Source organism: Pelophylax lessonae (genome assembly GCF_965119305.1).
Source record: "Pelophylax lessonae genome assembly, chromosome: 3".
Lineage (NCBI taxonomy): Eukaryota > Metazoa > Chordata > Amphibia > Anura > Ranidae > Pelophylax > Pelophylax lessonae.
The window spans coordinates 36,394,330-36,419,392 of record NC_138770.1 but is presented as its reverse complement, the minus strand read 5'-3'; the positions used below and the strand labels follow the sequence as shown (position 1 = coordinate 36,419,392).

Below are 25,063 nucleotides of genomic sequence, written 5' to 3'. Positions count from 1 at the left end.
TCTGGATAGGATTATCCACCAGATTCTGTTAAAGAAAGGAATAGACCACCGGAAAATAGATGAGACTCGTGCACGACAGGTTCTGAAAGGGGCTCAACCTTTAGATCCCATTGCCATACTGTTACGAACTCGTCGAGATGGCGGCATTCTAGAATACCCCGATCTGATTCGAATGGTCAGAGAGGAAGAGGTTATGTTGGACAACAAGAAGAAAAGTCGGCAGTTTGACTCAACTGCCCGGGTTGGAGTGATAAGTGTGGAAGAGGGTGACTCTCAAGTTGAACTCCTAAAGACCCAAGTGTCTCAGTTGATAGAAATGGTGTCCATCCTGACTGGTCAGGTATCCACTCTACCCAAGGGGAGTATATCGGAGAGGCCAGATGAACCTGTTAGTCTCAGCACAGATCCAGAGCCACGGCCTGCAAGATTGTTAACTTGTTTCAACTGCGGGGGAGTTGGGCATGTTAGAAGGGTATGTCCCAGCTCAGGAAATGCTGCCGCGAAACCTCGCGAGCCAGCGGGAAACTTCAGAGGACACCGGTGAAGGAGTCAACCGGGTGTCCGTCAGTCTTAAGGGACTCCAGAAGTGGTGCAGGATCAGGGAAACTGAGTCAGGGGGTCAGACCCAAATATAATACCCCCAGTTCTAGACTCCGGGTTACTGAGGGAAGGAAAGTCAATGCACACCGGGTGCAGCGGGGGCCCAGATCAAGGAAGAAAAAGGAGAAGAGGGCCAGGGTACAGAGAACTGAATCAGACAACCAGGCTACATCAAGAGAATTCCCAACTAACTTGGTCGGGCCCTCCCCAGTGGTCTCGGTTCAGGTGGAAGGAATTTACACAAGAGCCCTCCTTGACACAGGGGCCCAGGTGACTCTTTTGTATAGAGACTTCTATGATAAATATCTTACCCATCTACCTTTGCAGAAGTTGGAAGATCTGGAGATATGGGGTATTGGGACCCAAAGTTTTCCCTATGACGGGTATCTGCCAATCAAGTTGACCTTTGATCCATCAGTGGCTGGTGAAGCGGAAACCTTCGACACCTTAGCGGTGGTCTGTCCTCGTCCACCAGGGGCCAACAAAAGCTCTCTCATCGTAGGAACAAACACTGACCTGGTAAGGCGCCTTCTGATACAACTGGTCCAGGGACAAGATGCTCAGGCGCCAAGGATCCATCCCATGCTACGGCAGGCCTACCAACGATTAGTGTTGGAGCAAGAGACCCCCGCAGAAGGAGTTGGACGACTCTGGAAGCTGGATAGAGCAGAAAAGGTCTTACAGCCAGGAGAGGTGGCCTGTTTTAAGGCTTCTGTTAAACTCACATGGCAACAGCCGGGTCCCTTCATTATCTTTGAATCAGGTCAAAAGGAGAGACAGAGAGGGATAGAAGTGATCCCTGAGGTGATCCCTTTGAAGGTGTTACAGGAAAACCGTGGAAGGGTTTTAGTGAGTGTCAGAAACACCTCTATTACACCAGTGAAGGTACCGGCCAGAGTGCTCCTGGGCCAAGTCAACCCGGCTACCCCAGTTGCCCCCATTGATTTCAAAGAAAAGGAACAGGGTGAAGCGGTTATAGAGGAGCTTTGCTCTGGAAACGCTGCCCTCCCGCCGGAATGGGTGAAGAGGGCCAAGGCACAACTTGCTCGATGTAGGGAAATATTCTCTAAGGACGAGTTTGACGTGGGATGTGCCAGGAGCGCCACTCATAAGATCCGCCTGAGTGAGGACAAGCCTTTCAGGGAGAGAGTCCGGCGAGTCCCCTTAGGTGACTTAGAAGATCTACGTCAACAGCTGGCAGAGCTCAAAAAGATCGGGATTATCCGAGAATCCAGGAGCCCGTATGCTTCCCCGATAGTGGTAGTCCGGAAGAAAAATGGATCTTTGAGGCTTTGTATCGACTACCGAACGCTGAACAGAAGAACCATCCCAGACCAGTATACCACTCCTCGAATCGAAGATGCCCTACAGAGTCTGTCAGGGGCGAAGTGGTTCAGTGTGATGGACTTAAAGAGTGGGTATTATCAGATCCCCATGCACCCTGAAGATCGGGAGAAAACAGCCTTCATCACCCCTGTGGGGTTCTTTGAGTTCAATCGCATGCCTCAGGGGTTGTCCGGGGCCCCTGCTACCTTCCAAAGGCTGATGGAGAGGACCGTTGGAGATATGAATTTGATAGAGGTACTGGTATACTTGGATGATGTTATCGTGTTTGGCAGAACTTTAGAAGAACATGAGGAGAGGTTGGAAAAGGTCTTGAAGAGGCTACATGAAGAAGGTCTGAAACTTTCTCCTGAGAAGTGCCAATTCTATCAGTCCTCGGTCCATTACCTGGGCCATATCGTGTCTGAAGAAGGGGTGGCCACTGACCCGGACAAGCTGGATGCTGTTGCTTCCTGGCCGAGACCCACAAATGTGACCGAACTCCGGTCATTCTTGGGCTTTTGCTCCTATTACAGGAGGTTTGTGGAGGGGTTCGCCCAGATTGCCCGACCCCTAAATGAGCTCCTGAAGAATGAAGAAGATGATGTCCCTGAGTTGGTAAAGCCGGCGAAGTCCACCATAGGCCCCCGGAAGGCTAAGGAATCCATCCAGGATCAGTGGACCCCGGAATGCGAAGGGGCCTTTGTCCAGCTGAAGGAAACCCTAACCACTGCCCCTGTGTTGGCCTATGCGGACCCCACAAAACCATATGAACTGCATGTTGATGCCAGCCGAGATGGGCTGGGGGGGGTACTTTATCAGGAGCATGAGGGTCATCTGCGACCTGTTGCCTATGTGAGCAGAAGCCTACTGCCTGCTGAAAGGAATTATCCTACTCACAAACTTGAATTCTTGGCCTTGAAGTGGGCAGTGGTTGACAAATTGAAAGACTACCTGTACGGAGCTGAATTCATTGTCAAGACAGATAATAATCCCCTCACCTATCTGTTGACTACGGCCAAGCTGGATGCAACAGGACATCGATGGTTGGCTGCCCTCTCTAGCTTCAATTTTAGCCTGAAGTATCGGCCAGGAATCGGAAATAGGGATGCAGATGCCCTATCCAGAAGGTTGCATGTTCCACAGGAACCTGCGGAAGAATGGACTCATTTGGCTCCAGAAGGGGTGCGTGCCCTATATCAGGGAACTGAATTTCGATCCCGAGGAGGGTCAAGAGCAGAAGAGATTGGGGTTTCGGCTATCGGAGTACCCAAATGCTACTGCCAGGTGACCCAAGTTGAAGGGGAGGGTTTGCCCCGGCTGTCCAAAAGGGACTTGCGGAAGGAGCAGTTGGAAGACCCTTTGGGAAAACTTCTCTTGGAAGCCCTGGAGATCCAGAGCCCTGAGTTGCTTCTAACTGACTCCCCTCAGGGGGCCCGTCTGTTGCATAGAGAGTGGACCCGGTTACAGATCAGAGAAGGAGTGGCCTACCGGAGAGGTCCATCTGAAGATCTGGAGGAGAAGTGGCAACTGTTCTTACCAGCTAAATACAGAGAGGGAGTTCTGGCCGCTCTTCATGATAATCATGGCCATCTGGGGCCCGAAAGAACCTTTCAGCTTGTCAGGGACAGGTTCTACTGGCCTTGTATGAGGGCCGAAGTTGAAGGATACTGTCATTCTTGTGTCCGGTGTATACAGAGGAAGACTCTGCCACGTCAAGCAGCCCCAATGGGCCATCTACAAAGTCAGGGACCCATGGAGCTGGTGTGCATTGATTTCCTTTGCTTAGAGCCTGATCTGAGTGGCCAGGGGAATGTCCTTGTGGTAACAGACCATTTTACCAGATATGCTCAAGCATTCCCAACAAGGGATCAGAAGGCCTCAACGGTAGCCAAAGTTCTTGTAGAGAAGTTCTTTGTACATTATGGGTTACCACAACGCCTCCATTCTGATCAGGGAAGGGACTTTGAAAGCAGACTGATCAAGAGACTGTTAGATATGTTAGGCATTCAAAAGACTAGAACCACTCCCTACCATCCACAGGGGGATGCCCAGCCTGAACGATTTAACAGGACTCTTTTGGATATGTTGGGGACTTTGAGCTCAGAGAAGAAACAGCATTGGGGCAAGCACGTAGCTGCCATTGTGCATGCCTACAACAGCACTGTCAGTGATGCTACTGGATATTCCCCTTATCGGCTGATGTTTGGAAGGGAGGCTCGGTTGCCAGTGGATTTGGCCTTTGGCATTTCGCCTGATCATACCTCTTCAGCATCGCATAGAGGATATGTGGACCGACTGCGGAAGAGTCTGAAAGCGGCCTATGACAAGGCTCAGGCCACATCTGATCAACGTGGACTGCGGAATAAAAAAAATTTCGACCTAAAAGTTCGGATCCATGACCTGCAACCAGGGGACAGGGTTTTGTTGAGAAACTTGGGTGTCCCGGGAAAACACAAGTTGGCAGACCGCTGGAAGTCCCAACCTTATGTTATCTGCAAGCAACTGCCAAACCTTCCTGTGTACCAAATTCGGCCTGAAGGAAGTGTGGGTCCATTGAAGGCTTGGCATCGGAACCATTTGCTGCCTCTCTCTGAAGCGGTTCGTATGCCCCCTGTGGAAGACTTGTCAGAGGCCCCTTCGACTTCTCGCCGGTCCAGACCAGTTACCAGATCTCAGACGACGCTCCCAGATGAGGGAGAGGGAAGTTCTCCATCTGAAGATTTGGAAGATGAAGAGGAGGTACCCGACTGGTTGTGGTCATCTCAGTTGCCAGAACCCACACCTGCCTCCCTGTCTTCATCTGACTTGGCTGATAGAGGAGCCCTTCGGGCAGAAGCCCCTGAATTCATACCCTTTCATATGCTTCCAGAAGAAGCAGCTGAGGATGAAGATTCTGAGGAGGAGGTTGCACCCTTCTCTGAAGAAGAACTGACCTCTCTTGAACCATCAGGTTCCTCTGTGTTGGAACATGAGGAGGGGGACATTGAAGAATCCTCAGAAGTGCCTGATCCTAGCACCTCTGAGAGCATGCCTCCACGGGAACAGAGGGAAAGGAGAGTCATTCACCCACCTAAGAGACTGACCTATGATCAATTGGGTGAATGTTCGGAAGAAGCTGTTTTTACCTCCAAAAGATCTCCTGACCAGCCTAGTTCCTCCACTGTAGATTTGGTGGGGGACAACCCTAGCTCACCCCCAGGCACAACTGTACAAGCCACCCAAGTTTTGGGGGGTCTGTGAGAGATCATGAGAACAAAGTATTGAAGTAGAAAACGTTTGCATTTAAGTTTGTACATAAGGATATTGGGTTTGGCCATTATAATAAGCACAGTTTTTGATGTTCACAATTTGGTTTACTTTGTGAGTTAATGTTTGCGCACATTTTGTTGCTCTGACCTCACTATATGTTTTTTTTCTCTTTCTCACCTTTTGATGTTTTTTTTTCAACACAAACTTTAAGATGTAAGTGTTTAAGAAATTGCAAAGGCACATGTGCTTTTTAAAGGAGCACTATATAAAAGCACTAGAAATCAGCACTATATTAACACTGTAGAAATCACTTATTTGTTTATTAATTGCACTTTATCGTTTTACTGTTGCACTGCTATTAGAATACAAAATTGGATGTATTCAGATTGACTTATTTCAGCAAAATGTTAATGTTTTTGTTGTATAATGCCAACCTATGCACTAGGGTACATACTGTTGACCTCTTTGGGGACCAAAGTTTCTCAAGTGGGGGGAGTGTGTAGCGGGGTTAAACATGCCTAAAGACACTGTTTGATATGTGGGAAGGAACTAGGCTCCCTCTAGTGGTAGCTGCATGGAATTTCCCGGGCTGTGACTTCCTTTTCACAAGATGAAGAAACTACATCTCCCAGGCTGCTTTGCAAGATCCAGGGTGCACGGCTGCACCGCACGGCACTATGGGGGAGGTTATTTAAAGGAAGAGAGAAGCGCGCGAAGGCGGGGGGCCTTTCTGCGCTGGACTCTGAGGAACCAGCGAGCGAGAGTGAAGGACTGACACTGGATATTGGGCCAGAGCCTTTTAGCCTGGAGGGACGACGTGGAACCGTCCCATCTCAAGCACGAGGCACATTCCTGGAGGTCATACTGCTGTTTGCCGAGACCGGAAGTCATCCGCCAGAAGGACCCCGCGCGGCTGGCATATAGCCAAAGGACTGAGACCGCAGTGGAAGCGCGCGAAGGAGAAACTTCTGTTGGTGAGAGGGCACATGCCCAATAACTGACTTTATCTGCTGAAGAGACAGTTTTATCTACAGATAGCGGTAGCGCAGCAGGAGGTGATAAAACCCCGGGGTTTATCACCATACTCTCTCAGGAGACTCATAGACAAACAATAAGGTCTGTAAAGGAGTCGCCAGAGGCTTATCTCTCTCGCAGAAGTTATTGCTCAGTTACGCAGACACCCTGCGGTGACAACTAACAGCTCGTTGTTTTTTCTCTCTTGATCTTTATTCCTAATCTGGATTACAAATGAGCTCTATTCAATAACCTTGCTAGCGAAGATCAACAAGAAAGAAGAGAACTCTGGGGGAGGGACTCAGATAGGCCCACCTACCTGGTACTGTGTCTAGCCTTAATGCAGGAGGAGTGTGGGGGTATTCTTTTACCTTTTTAAAGCTGTTTTAAATAACCTTTTATGGACTTGTATTGTATTGTATTGTATCTCCTCTATTCAATTTGATACATAGTAAACTAAGTTTGGTTAATTACAATCTTGTGCGTTGTTCTATTGTGTCACCCAGAAGGACTACTATTCAAGAAGGTAACAAGGTATTGTTGCATAGTGAAGTATTGTATTCCAACCTGTGTATCTATTTGATAGTCCAGTCCTATTCTGGGTCAGTTGTGCCTGAGGAGGGATCGAGCCAATTTGATTGGGTTGTTAGGCAGGGTGTAGACCCAATAATATAATCAGCAGCTCCTGCGGGGGTGGTGCTACAAATGTAAGGAAGGAATTTCCCTGGAATGAGACGATATTGAACCTCACCCTGGAGATCCTCAGCCTGCTGACTGGAGAGGTGAGTGTAATGAAGGGGTTAAATCTGACTCCGCTGTACCCTGGGAGGTATTCAGAGTCACTTTAAGTCTTCTGATGTTCTGCTGATCAATAATGACATCCACACAAGTACTATGAATATATAAATTGTATTTACCAGTGGTGGAACTACCAGGGTCGGGGGGGCCCCAGCGGTGTTGCTGACTGCAGGGCTCTGAACTGAGAGCATCTCTCATACAGCCCGGAGCCTGCACTAACAGTTCCCCTTCCCTCACATGGATGTGAGAGGAGAGAGCCAATCTGCTCCTTCTCCTCCCGCCCCTCCAGGGCCGGTTTTAGACAAAGTGTGGCCCTGGGCAAACCTAAAAGTGGGGCCCCAAATTTTTTTATATTCTACCAAAAATATAGGCGCATTTAATCAATTTAGCCAAATAAAACATACAACTACATAAAAATATGCTTTAATTAAAAAACATTAAATTAATTATAATCATTATAATCACATCAATTATAATATTCTATTATGTTTACTGCTCCTCACCCAGATCTATTATAAGTAGGCCTGGGTGAGGAGCTGCAGAGCCATATAAAGAACATAAACAGCTCTGCACATAGCGCTACTCATTTACACTAAATAGAAAGCCCCAGGGCAACAAATATAGAATAAAAACTCTAATACTATCACCATTGACGGATTACACTGTAAAAAAATTGCGTGACTTAACAAACAATCATTAGGTTGGTTCAAGAATGACCAGCGTGTCCCCATTCAATGCACAGTGACCAGCATGTCCCCATTCAATGCACAGTGACCAGCATGTCCCCATTCAATGCACAGTGACCAGCATGTCCCCTATCAATGCACAGTGACCAGCATGTCCCCCATCAAATGCACAGTGACCAGCATGTCCCCCATCAATGCACAGTGACCAGCATGTCCCCCATCAATGCACAGTGACCAGCATGTCCCCCATCAATGCACAGTGTCCAGAATGCCCCCATTCAATGCACAGTGACCAGCATGTCCCCCATCAATGCACAGTGACCAGCATGTCCCCCATCAATGCACAGTGACCAGCATGTCCCCCATCAATGCATAGTGACCAGCATGTCCCCCACCAATGCACAGTGTCCAGCATGTCCCCCACCAATGCACAGTGTCCAGCATGTCCCCCATCAATGCACAGTGACCAGCATGTCCCCTATCAATGCACAGTGTCCAGCATGTCCCCCATCAATGCACAGTGACCAGCATGTCCCCCATCAATGCACAGTGTCCAGCATGTCCCCCATCAATGCACAGTGACCAGCAAGTCCCCCATCAATGCACAGTGACCAGCATGTCCCCATCAATGCACAGTGACCAGCATGTCCCCCATCAATGCACAGTGTCCAGAATGCCCCCATTCAATGCACAGTGACCAGCATGTCCCCATTCAATGCACAGTGACCAGCATGTCCCCCATCAATGCACAGTGACCAGCATGTCCCCCATCAATGCACAGTGACCAGCATGTCCCCCATCAATGCATAGTGACCAGCATGTCCCCCACCAATGCACAGTGTCCAGCATGTCCCCCATCAATGCACAGTGACCAGCATGTCCCCCATCAATGCACAGTGACCAGCATGTCCCCATCAATGCACAGTGTCCAGCATGTCCCCCATCAATGCACAGTGACCAGCAAGTCCCCCATCAATGCACAGTGACCAGCATGTCCCCCATCAATGCACAGTGACCAGCATGTCCCCCATCAATGCACAGTGACCAGCATGTCCCCCATCAATGCACAGTGACCAGCATGTCCCCCATCAATGCACAGTGACCAGCATGTCCCCCATCAATGCACAGTGACCAGCATGTCCCCCATCAATGCACAGTGACCAGCATGTCCCCCATCAATGCACAGTGACCAGCATGTCCCCCATCAATGCACAGTGACCAGCATGTCCCCATCAATGCACAGTGACCAGCATGTCCCCCATCAATGCACAGTGACCAGCATGTCCCCCATCAATGCACAGTGACCAGCATGTCCCCCATCAATGCACAGTGTCCAGCATGTCCCCCATCAATGCACAGTGTCCAGCATGTCCCCCATCAATGCACAGTGTCCAGCATGTCCCCCATCAATGCACAGTGACCAGCATGTTCCCATTCAATGCACAGTGACCAGCATAGCATGTCCCCCATCAATGCACAGTGACCTGACCAGCATGTCCCCCATCAATGCACAGTGACCAGCAAGTCCCCCATCAATGCACAGTGACCAGCATGTCCCCATCAATGCACAGTGACCAGCATGTCCCCCATCAATGCACAGTGTCCAGAATGCCCCCATTCAATGCACAGTGACCAGCATGTCCCCCGTCAATGCACAGTGACCAGCATGTCCCCCATCAATGCACAGTGACCAGCATGTCCCCCATCAATGCACAGTGACCAGCATGTCCCCCATCAATGCATAGTGACCAGCATGTCCCCCACCAATGCACAGTGTCCAGAATGTCCCCCATCAATGCACAGTGACCAGCATGTCCCCCATCAATGCACAGTGTCCAGCATGTCCCCCATCAATGCACAGTGACCAGCAAGTCCCCCATCAATGCACAGTGACCAGCATGTCCCCCATCAATGCACAGTGACCAGCATGTCCCCCATCAATGCACAGTGACCAGCATGTCCCCCATCAATGCACAGTGACCAGCATGTCCCCCATCAATGCACAGTGACCAGCATGTCCCCCATCAATGCACAGTGACCAGCATGTCCCCATCAATGCACAGTGACCAGCATGTCCCCCATCAATGCACAGTGTCCAGCATGTCCCCCATCAATGCACAGTGTCCAGCATGTCCCCCATCAATGCACAGTGTCCAGCATGTCCCCCATCAATGCACAGTGACCAGCATGTTCCCATTCAATGCACAGTGACCAGCATAGCATGTCCCCCATCAATGCACAGTGACCTGACCAGCATGTCCCGACTCCCTGGTGACCATGCTGCTCGGGAGTCGACTTCTTCCTCCTCCATGGCGTCGCGACTTGGTCGGACCGGTGTCCTCTGACCGGACACTAGACTATTCTTCCTCCATGCGTGCCGCCCACTGCCTCTTCTCTGACGGCGGGCGGGAAGGTGACGTCGGGACGGGGGGGGGGGGGGGGGGATAGGTAGTAGTGAATGATCAGGTCTGAAGGGGATCGCATATTGGGATGGGGGGGATCACAGTGTTGTGTTGAATTTGGGGGGAGATCATATATTGGTGGGGGGGGGGGGCAGTGCTGAATCGTCAGCCCCGAGTGTCAGTGGTGAATTGTGTGTTGGGGAATGAGAGCAGTATTGAATTTGGGGGAGATCACATTTTGTGGGGTGTAAGGGGGGGGTGACACAGCAGTGGTGAATTTGGTGGGGGATCACATATTAGGGTGGGGGGTGTCAGTGGTGAATTGTGTGGTTTTGGGGGGGCTACACCACCATTGTATCATACCCCCCCGCACGCAATTCACCGCTGATCTCCTCACCAAATTTACCACTGCTTTGTCATTCCCTCCGAATGACAAAGCAGTGGTGAATTTGGTGAGGAGATCAGCGGTGAATTGCGTGCGGGGGGGTATGATACAATGGTGGTGATTGGTGAATTTGGTGGGGAGATCACATGTTGGGGTGAGGGGGGTGTCAGTGGTGAAATATGTGGGGTATGACACAGCAGTGGTGAATTTGGTGAGATTACATATTGGTGGGGGTGTCAGTGGTGGTAAGGGGGGGGGAATGACACAGCAGTGGTGAATTTTGTGGGAAAATCACATATTGGTAGGGGGTTTGTGCCACAGACCCCCTACCAGTATGTGATTTCCCCACAAAATTCACCACTGCTGTGTCATCCCCCCCTACACCACCACTGACACCTCCACCAATATGTGATCTCCCCACCAAAGTCAGCACTGCTGTGTCACGCCCCCACCCCCGACACCACACAATTCACCATAGAGTCTGAGTCTAAAAAAAGTCACAGAGTCTAAAAAAAAAGCAATTCCAGAGAGAGAGAGGTTGGAATTGCTTTGACAAAATTTGTTTCCCACCATATTAAGGGCTGCTTCCAAAGCCTATAAATGTAGCACACTGACACCCCCTCCCCCTCCCCTTGCTACTGTGCTTCGGAATCGGAACTTACACAGATAAGCACAGTAGCAGGCAGCAGACTCTTAATCTCCATTCTCCTGCACGAACTTCACAGATAAGCACAGTAGCAGCCAGCAGAGGCAGAGCAGACTAGAAATCTCCACGTACCTGTCACAACCTGTGGGTGGCTGCCGGCTGGGCTGGCTGAGAGATGTCTTCCGCTCTCTTCTCTCTCTGCACTCTGGCTGCCCCCCGCGGCGGGAACGTGTGGCCCCGCCCCTCAGCTGAGCAAGAGTGTGTAGGCACCTCCAGGGACAGACTGCTGTGGGGCCCCCCCCTCAACCACCGGGCCTCGGGCAGTGCCCGACTGCCCGAATGATCAGTCTGCCCTTCGCCCGCCGGCACATAGTGTCACGCTGCCTCCGCTCTGCTGACAGGGGGCGGCTGGGGGCCCCTGGACACTCGGGGCCATGGGCAGTTGCCCAGTTTGCCCCCCCTAACGCCGGCCCTGCGCCCCTCTCCTCCTGTGTGCACTGTGGGAAGTGTGAAGCTAAGAAGCTGAATTTGATCATTTAGCTGCTGGGGTTCACCCTTCCCATGGTGCACACAGGAGGAGAGGGGCGGGAGGAGAAGGAGCAGATTGGCTCTCTCCTCTCACATCCGTGTGAGGGAGGAGGAAGTGTCAGTACAGGCTCTGGACTGTATGAGAGAGATGCTCTCATCTCAGAGTCCTGCTGAGGAGGCACTGATGGGCACTGATAGGAGGTCACTGTTAGGTGGCACTGATAGGCATCAAGGATAAGCACTGATAGGCAGCACTGATAAGCAGCACTGTTGGGCACTGAAAGGTATCATGGATAAGCACTGATAGGCAGCACTGATAGGAGGTCACTGTTAGGCATCATGGATAAGCACTGATAGGCAGCACTGATGGGCACTGATAGGCGTCATGTATAAGCACTGATAGGCATCATGGATAAGCACTGATAGGCAGCACTGTTGGGCACTGATAGGTATCATGGATAAGCACTGATAGGCAGCACTGATAGGAGGTCACTGTTAGGCATCATGGATAAGCAATGATAGGCAGCACTGATAGGCATCATGGATAAGCACTGATAGGCATCATGGATAAGCACTGATAGGTGGCACTGATGGGCAATCAGTGCCCTGATTATCAGTGTAAACAATGTACTGCCAGTCTTGCTGGTTAACTACTTCAGTTCTGTAAGATTTACCCCCCTTCCTGACCAGGCCATTTTTTTGCTATGCAGCACTGTGCTACTTTAACGGACAATTGCGTGGTCGTGCAACACCATACCCAAATAAAATTTATGTCCTTTTTTTTTCCCACAAATAGAGCTTTCTTTTGGTGGTATTTGATCACCTGTGTGATTTTTCATTTTTGTGTTATAAACAAAAAATGACCTACAATTTCGGGGGGAAAAAAACAATGTTTTATACTTTCTGCTATAAAGCATCCAATAAAAAAGTAAAAAAAATGTCTTTATCAGTTTAGGCAAATATATATTCTGCTACGTATTTGTGGTAAAAAAAAATCCCAATAAGTTTATATTGATTGGTTTGCGCAAAAGTTATCGCATCTACTAACTATGGGCTGTACAGTATTTTACTAGTAATGGCTGCGATATTGCTGTAGACAAATTGGACACTAACTGACACTTTTGAGAATAGTTGGTTGTTAAGAAGAGGGCCTGTGAAGCTGACCGGCGCGTCCTTAACCACCGATGACTCATCAGCTGTTAGCGGGCTTCCCCACTGACATCTGAAAATTAAACAAAAGAATGCTGACAAAGAAAAATTCAGAAAAAAACAGCGTGGGGTCCCTCCCCGCAATCCATGCCAGGCCCTTCGACATTAAGGGGAACCCCACGCCAAAATAAAAAAATTGAAAAAGTGGAAAGCTAGCATGCCCTCAACTTGGGGGAGGGGGGTGCTTTGCAGCAGGGGAACTGCTGCCCCCCCCCCCCCACTCCAAAGCAAATTGTTCCCATGTGGAGACAAGGACTTCTTTTGCACAACCCTGGGCGGTGGTTATGGGGGGTCTGTGGGCAGGGGGCTTTTTAGAATCTGGAAGCTCCCTTTAACAAGGGGGCTCCCAGATTCCAGCCCCCCCATGTGAATGAGTATCGGGTACATTGCACCCCTACCCATTTACCAAAAAAGTGAAAAAAGACCCAACACAAATTTTTGACAATTCCTTTATTAAAAAATAAAAAAACAATGTCCCCCGATGTAGATCTATCGTCAATCACGCCGCCGCCACAATGCCAGAACCTGAAAAAAAAAAACCTCTGACCTTATTGAACACTCCCACCGTCTGCCTTCTCTTATCTTTTTGACATTTCTTAAATAACTAAGGGTGGAATCACCCAATGACACCAGCAGGTGACCCCACCCCCTTGTGACATCACCTACCGGGGCATGCTGGGTCGATGATTTCACAAGGGAGCAGGGTCAACTGCTGACGTCATCGGGTGCCTCCGCTCCTTAGTTATTTAAGAAATGTCAGACAGTGGAGCAGGCAGTTGGCGGGAGCATTCGATTAGTTTTTTTCTTTTATTGCCGATGGATCTACATCAGGGGACATTGTTTTTTATTGAAGGAATAGTCACAAAAAATGTGTTGTATTAATTTACTTTTTTTGGTGAATGGGTAGGGAGTACTATGTACCCCCTACTCATTCACATGGGGGAACCAGGATCTGGAGACTCCCTTGTTAAATAGCCCCACAACTACTGCCCATGGTTGTGGGGAAGTGGTCCCTGACCCAATCAACATGGGGACAAGGTGCTTTGGGAATGGGGGGCAGAGCCCCTCCTGCCCCAAAGTACCCTCCCATGTTAAGGGCATGTGGCCTGGTATAGTTCAGGAGGGGGGGGGGCGTTTGCTTATCCCTCTCCCTTTCCTGGCCTGCCAGGCTTAATGCTTGGATAAGGGTCTGGTAAGGATTGGGGGACCCCATGCCATTTTTTTTATTTTTCTTTTATTGTTTTGTTCACATTTCAGCTCTCAGCAGGGAAGCCCGCTGACAGCTGATGAGTCATGGTTGTTAAGGATGTGGCAGCCAGCTTCCCCGCCCACTCCTTAATCTTCACACAGAATTCGAATCGGTTGATCACTTTTGCGACCGATCCTTGGGGGGACCCCATGCCATTTTTTTAATTTTTATTTTATTGTTTTGTTCACATTTCAGCTCTCAGCAGGGAAGCCCGCTGACAGCTGATGAGTCATGGTTGTTAAGGATGTGGCAGCCAGCTTCCCCGCCCACTCCTTAATCTTCACACAGAATTCGAATCGGTTGATCACTTTTGCGACCGATCCAAATTCAAATCAACCCGAAATTTTAGAAGTCGATAGAAAATGAATAAACAAAAAAAATTAAATGAATTTCCGAATCTCTGTATAACCAAAAATGTGTCAGAATTTACATTCAGACCGAAACAAATTGCACATGTCTACAATTAACAGCTCTCCATTCCTCACACAGACACAGTGTGGAAGGAAAGGACTACTAATAACCAACAAGTCTGTTTAAATGTGATCAGGTTTAGCCCAGTGACAGGCTGCCAGAACAGGTAAGATCTGTGACAGCAACTTCCCTGCGCTGCTCTGCTCGAGGAGACCATCTCTGTATTATACATTACTGCACCATATACTGTGCCCTCCTTACCCCCCCTTCTGTAATGTGCCCTCCCACCACCACCTGTATTGGGCACTCCTGCCCTCCTATACTGTGCTCTCCTGCCCCCCGTACTGTGCTCTCCTGCCCCTTTTACTGTGCTCTCCTGCCCCCCTGTATTGTGCCCTCCCACCCCCACCTGTACTGTACCTCCTACCCTCTGTACTGTGCCCTTCTAAACCCTGCACTATGCCCTTCTACTCCCCTGCACTGTGCCCCTCTACTCCCCTGCACTGTGCCCCTCTACTCCCCTGCACTGTGCCCCTTTACTCCCCTGCACCGTGCCCCTCTACTCCCCTGCACCGTGCCCTTCTACTCCCCTGCGCCGTGCCCTTCTACTCCCCTGTACTGTGCCCTCCCACCCCCACCTGTACTTTGCCCTCCCACCCCCACCTGTACTGTGCCCTCCTGCCCATCTGTACTGTGCCCCTCTACTCCCCTGCACCGTGCCCCTCTACTCCCCTGCACCGTGCCCCTCTACTCCCCTGTATCGTGCCCTTCTACTCCCCGGTATCGTGCCCTTCTACTCCCCTGTACCGTGCCCTTCTCCTCCCCTATACTGTGCCCTTCTCCTCCCCTGTACCGTGCCCTTCTCCTCCCCTGTACCGCGCCCTTCTACTTCCCTGTACCGTGCCCTTCTCCTCCCCTGTACCGTGCCCTTCTCCTCCCCTGTACCGTGCCCTTCTCCTCCCCTGTACTGTGCCCTTCTCCTCCCCTGTACTGTGCCCTTCTCCTCCCCTGTACCGTGCCCTTCTACTTCCCTGTACCGTGTCCTTTTTCTCCCCTGTAATGTGCCCTTGTAATCCCCTGTACTATGCCTCTATACTCCCCTGTACTGTGCCCTTCTCCTCCCCTATACCGTGCCCTTTTACTCCCCTGTACCGTGCCCTTTTACTCCCCTGTACCGTGCCCTTTTACTTCCCTGTACCGTGCTTTTCTACTCCCCTGTACTGTGCTTTTCTACTCCCCTGTACAGTGTCCCTCTACTCCCCTGTACTGTGCCCTTCTACTCCCCTGTACTGTGCCCTCCCACCCCCACCTGTACTGTGCCCTCCTGCCCATCTGTACTGTGCCCTTCTATCCCCTGTACTGTGCCCCTCTACTCCCCTGTACCGCGCCCTTCTATTCCCATGTACTGTGCTCTTGTACCCCCACCTGTACTGTGCCCTTCTACTCCCCTGTACTGTGTAAGTGATAATATGCTGCACCTGGCATAGATGGTTAGTTGTAAAAATTAATAAACATAAAAAGTAGCTAACACCATATCTTGAATATTACAAAAGATCGATAAAAAATTTAAATAAGTGCAGCACTAATCAGTTCAAAGAGGCAGTTCTATTAATGCTGTGAGGACCACCACCAACACCCAATCACACAGCCTCTTCCCAGTTCGCACCGACCCTCATTACAAAGGTGAATGTTGGCAGCAGATCCTATATAAGGCGCAAATGGCAGTGAACTCTTCTCAACGTTCCTCCTCAATACTCTTCTCCCTTGGTCTCCATAATCCAATTGGGTCATGTGAAGATAAGCAGGACACCTCTCATAGTGTATATATCATAAACTATTTATTTCAAGTAATAGTCACTTACATTAAAGCAAAAGCTTTCCGTAATGTCCAACATATCCACGGTTTATCCACGAGTAGTCGTTTCAAACCGACAAGATGGCCGCCGCGTCTCCAGTCTGTGAAAGCATCATACGCCGCTGGCTCCTCCCTACACGTTTCACCACGATATGATGTCGTCAGGGGTGTGGCCAAACAACGACGACAGGTATATATACTTAAAATAACTGGAGGTGGGCGGGACATAGGATTGCGTTCCAGCAACCGGAAGTAGTAGACTTCTGTTGTGCGTTCCATCTCCCGTATATCATTGCAATATCACACACAACAATGTATACCGATATCCGGCTGACATTTGCCTACACAGATCATCCCCAAAGCAATCCCATACAGAATCTGTGTATATTCCAACACAGTGATCAGCCAAAATTATTAAATGATATCCATATCAAAATATCAATATATATTTAACCAATTGTGATGATTGGTGTTGGACAAAAGTAATCACAGGATTAAAGTTAAAATTGAAATCACCAGACCGGAAAATGGCGCCATCTTGTGGTCAAAAACCAGACATACATACCACACATGAACTAAATTAAATAAACAATTCAGCCAAGCGCTCACTCCGAAGGGGAAGACTGTCGTGCTGCTCTCCTCAGGCAGGGAACTCCAACATGGGTACATAAAAGAAAAGAGAAAGAAGGCGCAAACACCTAGTGCATTACCCGTGGTCACTGTTTATAAAATTTTTAATAAAATGGCAAATGCATACTCACAGACATGAAGATAATAAAATTGTGTTACAAGAATCCACCATACATGAACTGGAACATGTCCTTGAAGATAGGACTGCTGACACGTTTCAGGAGTCAAGCTCCCTTCCTCAGAGCTGGTTAAATTAAACAGCCTAACATTAGATAGAAATACTAGAAACGTGCCAAAATGGCAGGAAATGTTAATATAGATTTAAAAGAGGGACCCAATCCCCTGTATTGTGCCCTTCTACTCCCCTGTACTGTGCCCTTCTACTCCCCTGTACTGTGCCCTTCTACTCCCCTGTACTGTGCCCTTCTACTCCCCTGTACTGTGCCTCTCTACTGCCCTGTAGTGTGCCCTTATACTCATTGTGCCCCTTTACTCCCCTGTACTGTGCCCCTCTACTGTACGGTGTCCTCCTACTCCCCTGTACTGTGCCCTTTAAACTCCCCTGTACTGTGCCCTTCTACTCCCCAGCACCGTGCCATTCTACTCCCCTGCACCGTGTCCTCTCTACTCCCCTGCACCGTGCCCTCTCTACTCCCCTGCACCGTGCCCTCTCTACTCCCCTGCACCGTGCCCCTCTACTCCCCTGCATTGTGCCCCTTTACTCCCCTGTACTGTACGGACCCCTTCTACTCCCCTGCACTGTGCCCTTCTACTTCCCTGTACTGTGTCCTTCTACTCCCCTGCACCGTGCCCCTCTACTCCCCTGTACTGTGCCCCTCTACTCCCCTGTACTGTGCACTTTTACTTCCCTTTAACGTGCCTTTTTTTTAAAAAAAAAGGTAAGTTTATTAGTGTAAAACACAAAAGGAACAAACAAAAATACAAAAAATGCGGGACATATCAATCCGTAACATAGTGACACAAGTATCAAAAATACAAGAAAGAAGGAGCCAATCCCGTAGACCCAACATATAAACATTTCCCATCCCCCCTTTCTTTTTTTTTGTAAAGTTGTATTCAAAGTATCAAACCAACTAACCAACCCATGAGCATATGCGAATCAGTAGCAAAGTAAAGATGAAGCACATATCCACAAATATAGATTGAGAGCCAATCAGTTCTAACGAAGGAGTAATAAATTGACAACAATAACATCCCATTATAGCACAAGAGTCATTGGGCAGGTGAGACCTCCTCCACCATCCATCAACTCACTAGGCACCCATTTTACCCTTCCCCCTTATACATAAATAGATCCCGAAACCGATTCCACCCAATCGTGCCACAGTTTATCAACATTTTTAGGACAACCTCGTGCCAGGTTAGCTTTTATAATGGTAAAGCATTATTGAGAAGTTCCCCCCACGCTCCCACCCCAGGAGGCTCTGGTTTCTTCCAGTGGAGCACTCCCATCTTTTTAGCATAATAGAATAGGATTCGTAACAGGACCTTCTGGGACTGCCTAAGATCTTCCTGACCCAGATTCCCCAACAAGCATCTATCTGGACAACAGATATTCGGAAGTGCCAGTTTCTCCTCTATAAACTTGTACACCCCCTTACAAAACTCCTGCACCCTCGGGCACACCCAAACCATGTGAAAGAAATCTCCTATTCCTGCCTGGCATCTCTGACATTCAGACGATTGGAGTCTCCCCATTTTATATAATCTATACGGAGTATAATAAATCCTATGTAGATAATTCAGCTGTATCACCTTATCCCCTGCCGCTATGAGCCCGGATAATTTAGACTCAACTACCTCCTCCCAGGATTCCTCCTCCAACTGCGGCAGATCAGCTTGCCATTGAGTTTTAATTTTAGTTAGTCTCGTGGCACAGCCAGTCATCAGCTGTAACGCTCCTGCGTTTTTATTGTAGGCTGGATTTACAGCTGCAAAATCTCCACTCAGTAGTCATGTAGAGATGTGTTGAATACCAGATCCAACTCTCCAGGACTCATCACCGTGGGCCTGTCAGCTTCAACATACAGATATATACACACTCAATGAGATGTTCCTGGAGTGATAGGATGTATATGATAGTATGAAGGTGATGTGCTGAAGGGACAGGTGTGAACAGTGACAAGGATGGTAATCACTTGATAGGTTTGTATAGGAGAGTTCAAGATGGTATTTAGGAATGCAGATAGGTTAGTATCGAGTATGCTAACAGGTGGTGAGGACAGCAGATGATAAATACAGGATAGACTAACCAAGTGCAAGGATAGATAGTAGTAGACAGGAGAGCTAGCAATCTATGCAGCAGTGCAGATGATAGATGGTAGTAGGCTGAAGAGCTAGCAATCTATGTAACAGTGCAGATGATAGGATAGTATAGATAGGTAGTAACAGTCCTTAATGTGCATAGGTAGATAGTGCAATAAGGTTATGGAGGGTTCCCCTGCGGGGTACTTATCACTTGTAATGTTAGTAGTTTAGAGAGGTCCAGTAGATAAGTGATGGTCCGGTAGCGAGATACAGGGATCAGTAGCGAGGTTCCGGTCTGCTCCAGGTAGAGGGAATAGCTGGAGGTTCCGATCGAGAGACAGGCTTGAAAGCATGTGGATAACAAGGCAGGTTGAATGAACAATGTGAGTGAGACCGCCGGCGGTTGAAATAGCCGCTCTGCGGCGCTCAGCAGTGACATCATCGTTCTTAAAGGTATATGCGTACCACCTGAAGAGAAAGGTGGGACGCATTACAGAGGAAAGTGGTGATTAAGTGTACCGGAGGTACCAGAATCTTACATCAGCAAAGAATAGTATTTGGAAATAAGTTTGTTATGATCAGCATCCATGAGTTCCCTCTCCAACAGCAAGGGAGCATGTACCCCCCCCCCCGTAGGCCAAACTGCGCTGCCACCGCATGTCTAAGCTGTTGGTATTGAAACCAGTAATTGGAAGGCACACCCAGCTCCGCCCTGAACATAGGGAAAGTTTTGAAAGTACGGTCAGAAAATAACTGATGTGCATATTTGAGCTCGAAGTTCGTCCACCTCTGGGGTTCTACCATTTTATAGAATTCCTGCAAATATGGGTTGAACCATAAGAGGGTATTGAGAAATTTATTGAAGGAAGATCCCCCAATTGTTTGTTACACAAAATGTGTGATTTTATAATAAGGTTTCAAAATCGCCGCTCCTCCTGAGGGATAAGGGCCCCTCCGGTACAGTGAGTTCAGTAAGGCCTCATATGATTCCATCACCGCTGCAAGAGTGGTAACCGCAGCATTTGGCAAGCGAGTCAGGAAAGAGCCATGCATGAACATGAGTCAGCTGAGCAGCCAAAAAATATGCTTGGAGGTCTGGGACTGCCAACCCCCCCATGTAGGGAGTTTCAAGGTATTCAAGGATATCCTAGCCGGCTTCACCCCCCGTTTAAATGATGTAAGCAGGGCTTCAATATTGGAGAAGAGTTTTTTTGGGAGATACACCAGGGCCTGCCAAAATAGATAAAGAAATCGAGGCAAATATACAATTTTATGTTTAAAAGTGATGGTGCGCTTTTCTTAAATGTGAAAAATCATATATTGAACAATATATAACAAAAATGGGAAAAAAAAACCCAATCGAAATCACAGTGATGGGTGAGTAGGTGTAAAATGAACAAACAAAATTATCAAATAACACTCAATGTGACTATACAAATAAACATTAAAATAAAAGTCCATTGAATAATGTGATCCAAAATGTGAAAAATGGTGAAGAGAATCCAATTAAAAATCAAGGTGATGATGTAGTGTTCCCTCCACCGGGTGACATGCCTCCTTACCTGGCGGAAAGAAGGTAAGTGCCTGATAATGATATTCTAATATGGAAAAACCAGTGTTCTAATTCCACCTGCACACGTGCAAGGTCACCCAGGTGATAAATAAATACAAGCCTCTTACCAGATGTAAGAGACAATCAAGCCTCTAAATATCCTGATCATGAGGATGCTTCCTTAACACCATGGATGGATGAAATCATTCACACTTTCTTCCCTCTGTATAAGCCAACGTGTGTCTCCTATCCTTTTGGGGTGATAGACTCCCCGCGATGTTCCTCCCTCCTGCTCACCGCACGGAATTCTGGAACAAGTAGTTCACTCTCTGGTTTCCACCAATAGAATTGAACTGCAAAGAACTACAATCCCGTCATGCAGCGCAGAAGGCACGTGACTTCTTGCGTCACGTGCCTTCTGCGCTGCATGACGGGATTGTAGTTCTTTGCAGTTCAATTCTATTGGTGGAAACCAGAGAGTGAACTACTTGTTCCAGAATTCCGTGCGGTGAGCAGGAGGGAGGAACATCGCGGGGAGTCTATCACCCCAAAAGGATAGGAGACACACGTTGGCTTATACAGAGGGAAGAAAGTGTGAATGATTTCATCCATCCATGGTGTTAAGGAAGCATCCTCATGATCAGGATATTTAGAGGCTTGATTGTCTCTTACATCTGGTAAGAGGCTTGTATTTATTTATCACCTGGGTGACCTTGCACGTGTGCAGGTGGAATTAGAACACTGGTTTTTCCATATTAGAATATCATTATCAGGCACTTACCTTCTTTCCGCCAGGTAAGGAGGCATTTCACCCGGTGGAGGGAACACTACATCATCACCTTGATTTTTAATTGGATTCTCTTCACCATTTTTCACATTTTGGATCACATTATTCAATGGACTTTTATTTTAATGTTTATTTGTATAGTCACATTGAGTGTTATTTGATAATTTTGTTTGTTCATTTTACACCTACTCACCCATCACTGTGATTTCGATTGGGTTTTTTTTTTCCCATTTTTGTTATATATTGTTCAATATATGATTTTTCACATTTAAGAAAAGCGCACCATCACTTTTAAACATATACACGTCCTATCATCTGGTTGCAGCCTTTCACCTAATCAGCGCACCCCTTTCTTTTCAAAATATACAATTTTAAACTTTAAATACTTGAATGCCATCTCCCTGGTTCGGATAGCCGATTGGAAATTTCATACAGAGGAAAAGCTCTGGGTTCAGCTGGAGCAGAAGCTGGCAAATACAGCATTATATACTCAACTTTGGATACCGCCGGAGACTAGAAATTTTGCTGACACCATTTCGCCTTTAACCAGTTCGGTTTTCCGCGTCTGGGATCGGCTTCATAGGCTCCATAAAATTCCATACAACTCACCGCTTATGCCGATTTTAGGCCATAACCTTTTCCCGCCTGGTTATAAAGATCACTCTTTCTCCCAGTGGCTACCACAGGCCAATGCTACGCTGTTGCATCATATAACGGGGATGGAAGGAATACTCCCATTCTCTAAAATATGCCAGGCCTCACCAAAGACATTTATGGATTGTTGGAAATACCACCAACTCCAGCAATTTGTGAAAAAACTGCCTTACCCCTTACGCAACATACACTCCCTGAACCCGATTGAACAAATCCTAGCACGCCCTGAATCAAGTAAAGGTTTATTATCAAAGTTTTATAAGGCATTGGACGCATTAAGCCCCAACTCCACCCCACATTTTTTGAAACAGTGGCAACTAGATTTTAAATGTACTTTTTCGCCGACACAGGAGGAGGTTATTCTTCAATTGTCTCATAGTTCAGGAACATCGGCGCGGACAGCAGAAGCCAATTATAAGTTTCTCACTAGATGGCACTACTCCCCCGTTAGGCTACAGAGGATGACACCATCTCTCTCGGCTGCCTGTTGGAGAGGCTGTGGGCTTAGAGCTACGCACGCACATATATGGTGGTTCTGCCCAGCAATTCGACCCTTTTGGACTAGCGTACTATCTTTAATTGAAGAGATTCAGGGTTTACCTATTGCTAGGGATCCGTTGTCTGTCTTATTCCATGACACTAAACTTCCTCCGGCCCAGTATCGAAAGTCTATTACCCCTCACCTTTTAAATGCAGCCAAAGCATTAATCCCAAAATATTGGAAACAGTCTACAGTCCTCTCGATACCTCAATGGCTGCGGGCAGTCGACCGTACTTACTACCTGGAAGACATGACATTAGATCTTCATGGTCAGGCATCTCTGGCACGTAAGATTTGGTCATGTTGGTTAACATTTACCCACACTAACATATACGCTTCATATATGGCTGAGGCCTCTCTAGGTTAGAACGTCAAGACTGGTGAAACACCAAGGGACCTCCTTCCTTTTTTTTTTTTTTCTCTCTTTTCTTTTCTTCCTCTCCTCTCTTTAGTGGAGAGCCCCCGCTTAAACAACTGGACTAAAATGCTTAATAATCCCAGAAATATTGATTTTTGTAGGTATATTAAACCGTATGTTTTCTGCATCGGTTCTAGTTATGACGAGCAGGGATTGCCTAACTGTATATAATTTGGGGAGATCCCCCTTTTTCCATTCTTTCTTTCATGCTTGTATAATCTGTATAAAACTCAATAAAAAACATATTAAATACAAAAAAAAAAAAAAATATACAATTTTAAAGATGTTAATTCTTCCCATTAGGTTAAGGGGCAATTTAATCCACGTGGATAGAGTCTGTCTGAGCCTTTGCACCATTGGGGAAATATTATTTTCAACATAAGATTGTATAGGTTGCTGAATTTCCACCCCTAAGTATTTAAATTTATTCACCACTTGGATTGTATGTGCAGCTGTCATGACCGGTACCACGCTAGGGTCAAAGGGGAAGACGACCGACTTACCCCAATTGACTTTAAAACCTGAGTAGCATCCAAAATGCTCCACTACATCCAAGGCCATGGACAAAGAGTAACCAGCATCTGCCAAATACAAAAGCATGTCATCAGCATGACTCCAACGCCAATCTATCAGCCTCAGTTAAAGGAATTTGCTGTAGATACGAAACTAGTTCTTCCCGAGTATACCATGCCCTTCTACTCCCCTGTACTGTGCCCTTCTGTACGGTGTCCCTCTACTCCCCTATGTTGTGCCTTCTACTCCCCTCTTCTCTGTGTTGATTAGTCTTTGACTTGTGTCATGTATTCTCATTTTATAAAATCCTAATATATTGAAAGTTCTAATAAATATATGTTTAATTCTATCAACTATTAATTTTTTTATTTTAGTAAATGTGAGCAGGCTGGTAGGGGCCCCATTGCATTAATTTGCCCAGAGGTCCATGAGGATATTAGGACGTCCCTGTGGGAGAGTGATATTTATCTTTGTATAACACAGAACTGTACAGTAATAATGAAGAAATCTATTGAAAATGACACAAGAAGGAGATCTCATAATATGACCACGAGATCCTCGAGAATCCAGAATCCCATCACCATCCCCCCACCTCCATCCCTGATCCCTACAAGACTCAACACACAGAAGATTCTAGAAGTCACCAAGAAGATGATGGAGCTGCTGACAGGAGAGGTGAGCGGTACTGGGAATCCTGGGACATTATCCAGTAACAGACAAGGGATGTGTCTGGATGCTGACTGTATCATTGTGTGTGTCAGGTTCCTATAAGGTGTCAGGATGTCACTGTCTATTTCTCCATGGAGGAGTGGGAGTATTTAGAAGGACACAAGGATCTCTACAAGGACGTCATGATGGAGAATCAGCCGCCCCTCACATCACCGGGTAAGAGGAGACTTTATTGTAAAGGAGAGAGCAGTACGGAGGCTCCACCTAGATCCCCCATCATCTGATAAACACATAGAAACAATGTATTCAGTCTCAGGAGATGGGAGGCAGCGGTGTGGGACCTCTGCAACTTGTCTCATGTGAGCATTTAGGACACCACTGATTACTGAATACCAATATTATGAGTCACGACCCTTAAACTGTATAATTTATATTGTACATTACATACGCCTAACCCCTGCATTATATATACTCTATGTTGTACATTACATTATTCTGATACTATAGAGTCCTATCTGTTGTATCTTATGCAATATAGTCCTATCTGAGATACATGTTCTACATTACATAGTCATAACTTCTGCCCTCTTCTCTCTACCCACTGCTATATATACACACATAATTTGTATTCTCTTTTGTTACACCCATTTTCTACCAGCTGGACATTTTATAT

The 25,063-nt window shown here is 47.5% G+C and overlaps 3 protein-coding genes across 3 annotated transcripts in view; 2 read left to right on the top strand and 1 right to left on the bottom strand.

Moving 5' to 3' along the window:
• Positions 1-25,063, top strand: part of LOC309550702 (uncharacterized protein) — a 975,511-nt gene that overhangs the window by 87,614 nt on the left and 862,834 nt on the right. The window lies entirely within an intron of this gene.
• LOC309549980 (uncharacterized protein) overlaps positions 1-25,063 on the bottom strand; it is a 94,754-nt gene that overhangs the window by 34,323 nt on the left and 35,368 nt on the right. The window lies entirely within an intron of this gene.
• LOC309549979 (zinc finger protein 547-like) lies at positions 6,900-24,674 on the top strand (the record flags this gene model as incomplete). The annotated part of the gene is made up of 3 exons (XM_082250455.1): positions 6,900-6,971; positions 24,205-24,396; positions 24,483-24,674. Exons 2-3 carry the CDS (start codon positions 24,220-24,222, stop codon positions 24,672-24,674), a joined length of 369 nt encoding a protein of 122 aa, XP_082106581.1. The 5' UTR covers positions 6,900-6,971; positions 24,205-24,219.